Consider the following 3,055-nt stretch of genomic DNA (forward strand, 5'->3'; position numbering starts at 1 on the left):
TTTCTTTTAGGGTCCTTTTTTAAAGGGTTCGTCCATGTTAAAAAGGTAGATAAAGGATACACCGGACCCTCCCACGGGAAGGCTGCAGGGAGTAGAAGGGAGTGGAACCCATGCCTGAGAGTTATACATTGCGCAGTGTATCAAGCTGTAGGTCTGCAGTTCAGCTTCACAAAAGAAAAACTGAGCACCAGAGAGCAAAGCATGCTGGTCTTACCCAAAGTGTCCTTCCATTCCGACCGAATAATGGACTGGAACCAGCTGTTATTGGACATCACCAGGAACCCATAGAGCATGCGGGTCACCTGCAGGAATACACATAATGTGCCACACAAGCCACCTAACAACACTACCAAGACCCCAGACATTATGTAACAAGCTGCCCGTGGTAGCAAGCCCACAGGTACCTCTACTGTATATACAACCATCCAATCAGATGTCATAAGTTACCGTGCGGGGGTCCGCCTGAATGTCCGCGGTGTCATTTCCTCCTGCTAGCTGGTATAACGTTCTGGCCAGCACGGTGGCAACTTCAGACAGAGCCTGCAACAGAAGACGAAGATCGGGATCACCTGCAGGAATGTACCAGTGTACAGAGAAGACCATTGCGGATTATGTAGGTGCAAGCTAGGACAGGACTACAGAACACCTGCCACAACGACGGTTGCCTTTAAGCGTCCTCTTACCTGGGCTGTTTCGGTAACATATTCCAGGGCTTCGTCTTTGGACATTCCACTTGGATAGTCCATCTTGATGGTCTCGGCCGTGTCATACATACTATTATAATACCTGAGGAGAGAGAGCACATACTTATTAATATGGGGGCCTTCCACTCCTTCTGGTATACAAAACTCCCCTCACTTGTTACCACAGACCGGTGGTCAGTGGGAGAGGTGTAACCTCAGACCGGTGGTCAGTGGGAGAGGTGTAACCTCAGACCGGTGGTCAGTGGGAGAGGTGTAACCTCAGACCGGTGGTCAGTGGGAGAGGTGTAACCTCAGACCGGTGGTCAGTGGGAGAGGTGTAACCTCAGACCGGTGGTCAGTGGGAGAGGTGTAACCTCAGACCGGTGGTCAGTGGGAGAGGTGTAACCTCAGACCGGTGGTCAGTGGGAGAGGTGTAACCTTAGACCGGTGGTCAGTGGGAGAGGTGTAACCTCAGACCGGTGGTCAGTGGGAGAGACGTAACCTTAGACCGGTGGTCAGTGGAAGAGACGTAACCTTAGACCGGTGGTCAGTGGAAGAGACGTAACCTTAGACCGGTGGTCAGTGGAAGAGACGTAACCTTAGACCGGTGGTCAGTGGGAGAGACGTAACCTTAGACCGGTGGTCAGTGGGAGAGGTGTAACCTTAGACCGGTGGTCAGTGGGAGAGGTGTAACCTCAGACTGGTGGTCAGTGGGAGAGGTGTAACCTTAGACCGGTGGTCAGTGGGAGAGGTGTAACCTCAGACTGGTGGTCAGTGGGAGAGGTGTAACCTCAGACCGGTGGTCAGTGGGAGAGGTGTAACCTCAGACCGGTGGTCAGTGGGAGAGGTGTAACCTCAGACCGGTGGTCAGTGGGAGAGGTGTAACCTCAGACCGGTGGTCAGTGGGAGAGGTGTAACCTCAGACCGGTGGTCAGTGGGAGAGGTGTAACTTCAGACTGTTGGTCAGTGGGAGAGGTGTAACCTCAGACTGTTGGTCAGTGGGAGAGGTGTAACCTCAGACTGTTGGTCAGTGGGAGAGGGGCCCACATTCCACTGCTCTAGCCCAAAATAGTCCCCAGCGTGCTCTTATGTGGGCTGAAAGAACTCACTTGTTTTGGTAGGCAGCCCTGTGGTCGGTCAGCACCACCCCGGGGATATTTCGAGCTTTTAGGAAACGCTGGAAAGATGCCGGCGGTAGGGCTTGAGACGTGTCCACCTCCTGCAGGGTCACGTTGCTCCCTTTACTTGCCGTCTTCAAGGCCTGGATCAGATGCTGCACCTGCAGGGGGAGAGTGAGGTCTAAGAATATCACTATGGCTAATAGAAGTCAACCAACACATCAGCGCTATGCCACCCCCCCATAAATACCTCCGTGTCCACCGTCTCGTTTTTCCGAGAGACCGGGTCACTGTGAACCCATAGGACGGAGCTGTTTCTTAGCGCCACCTGCAGGACAAATGAGAACATTACACGAGGGTGGCTACGGAGATTACAGAGTTTAGATTTGTATTCCATTTGAACTGGAAGTACCTGACTGAGTTCCACAAACGAGTGAATGTTGTTCAGGCGCACAGGAAACCGCTCCTTCTGCATGTCGTACACCATCCGCGAGCTGCCGATGTAGTCAAACGCTTCCTGCGGGAACAGAAGAGGCGTCACGTACAGCCAGCGCCGACAGAGATTTGTAAAACGTGGTGACCGCCGTCACCAGGACATTGTCATCGAGAGGAAAGTCAACATTTGCCCCCGGAAAACAGAAGTGATTTCCGGGGGAAGGTAGGGAGCATTAAAGTGAACGCTTTACCCTGCAAGGCCGAAAAACAGGTTCCTATTAAGTCACTCGCCCAGAACAAGCATTTGGCTAATTAAAGGCCATCTACTGGCAAAGCAGAACCTAAACCCCCTTCCGCCCATCCCTCCATCTCTCCTATACCCCCTTGCGCCCCCTCTCTCCTAAACCCCTTCCATCCCAACCATCTATTCCCATCCACCCATCCCTCCTAACCCTGTCCATCCATCCTATCTAACGTCTTTTCACTCTTCCCTCTTAAGCTCCCTTCCACCCATCCCTTCTTACCCCCTTCCACCCATCTGCAGCATGAGAGGACCCCACATATAGACACCCAATAGTGTCAATGTCACCCAGGCAACTACATGGACCCCCCCCTCCTCTTCTGCAATGAAAACGATAGAATACTCCGGAGGCGGCACATGACAGGACCACACATTAATAAAAGCAGAAGGTGCGTTCAGATTTGGGTTTGCTTGTTTTACCACCTAACACTCAGTTATGGGGGTTCTGCTCAGAACTTCTGACCGGAACACTTTGTATTGGTCAATGCCGGGCACCTGGATATCTCAGGAGTCAGCAA

General features: G+C 52.4%; 1 protein-coding gene across 1 annotated transcript in view; it reads right to left on the reverse strand.

Moving 5' to 3' along the window:
* NCSTN (nicastrin) overlaps positions 1-3,055 on the reverse strand; it is a 15,576-nt gene that overhangs the window by 3,126 nt on the left and 9,395 nt on the right. The window contains 6 exon segments of the mRNA XM_018572936.1: positions 215-302; positions 448-540; positions 684-786; positions 1,793-1,962; positions 2,052-2,129; positions 2,214-2,431. Coding sequence (XP_018428438.1) covers positions 215-302; positions 448-540; positions 684-786; positions 1,793-1,962; positions 2,052-2,129; positions 2,214-2,431 — 750 coding nt within the window.

The sequence above is a fragment of the Nanorana parkeri genome, unplaced genomic scaffold, assembly GCF_000935625.1.
Source record: "Nanorana parkeri isolate BGI_ZX_2015 unplaced genomic scaffold, ASM93562v1 scaffold2178, whole genome shotgun sequence".
NCBI lineage: Eukaryota > Metazoa > Chordata > Amphibia > Anura > Dicroglossidae > Nanorana > Nanorana parkeri.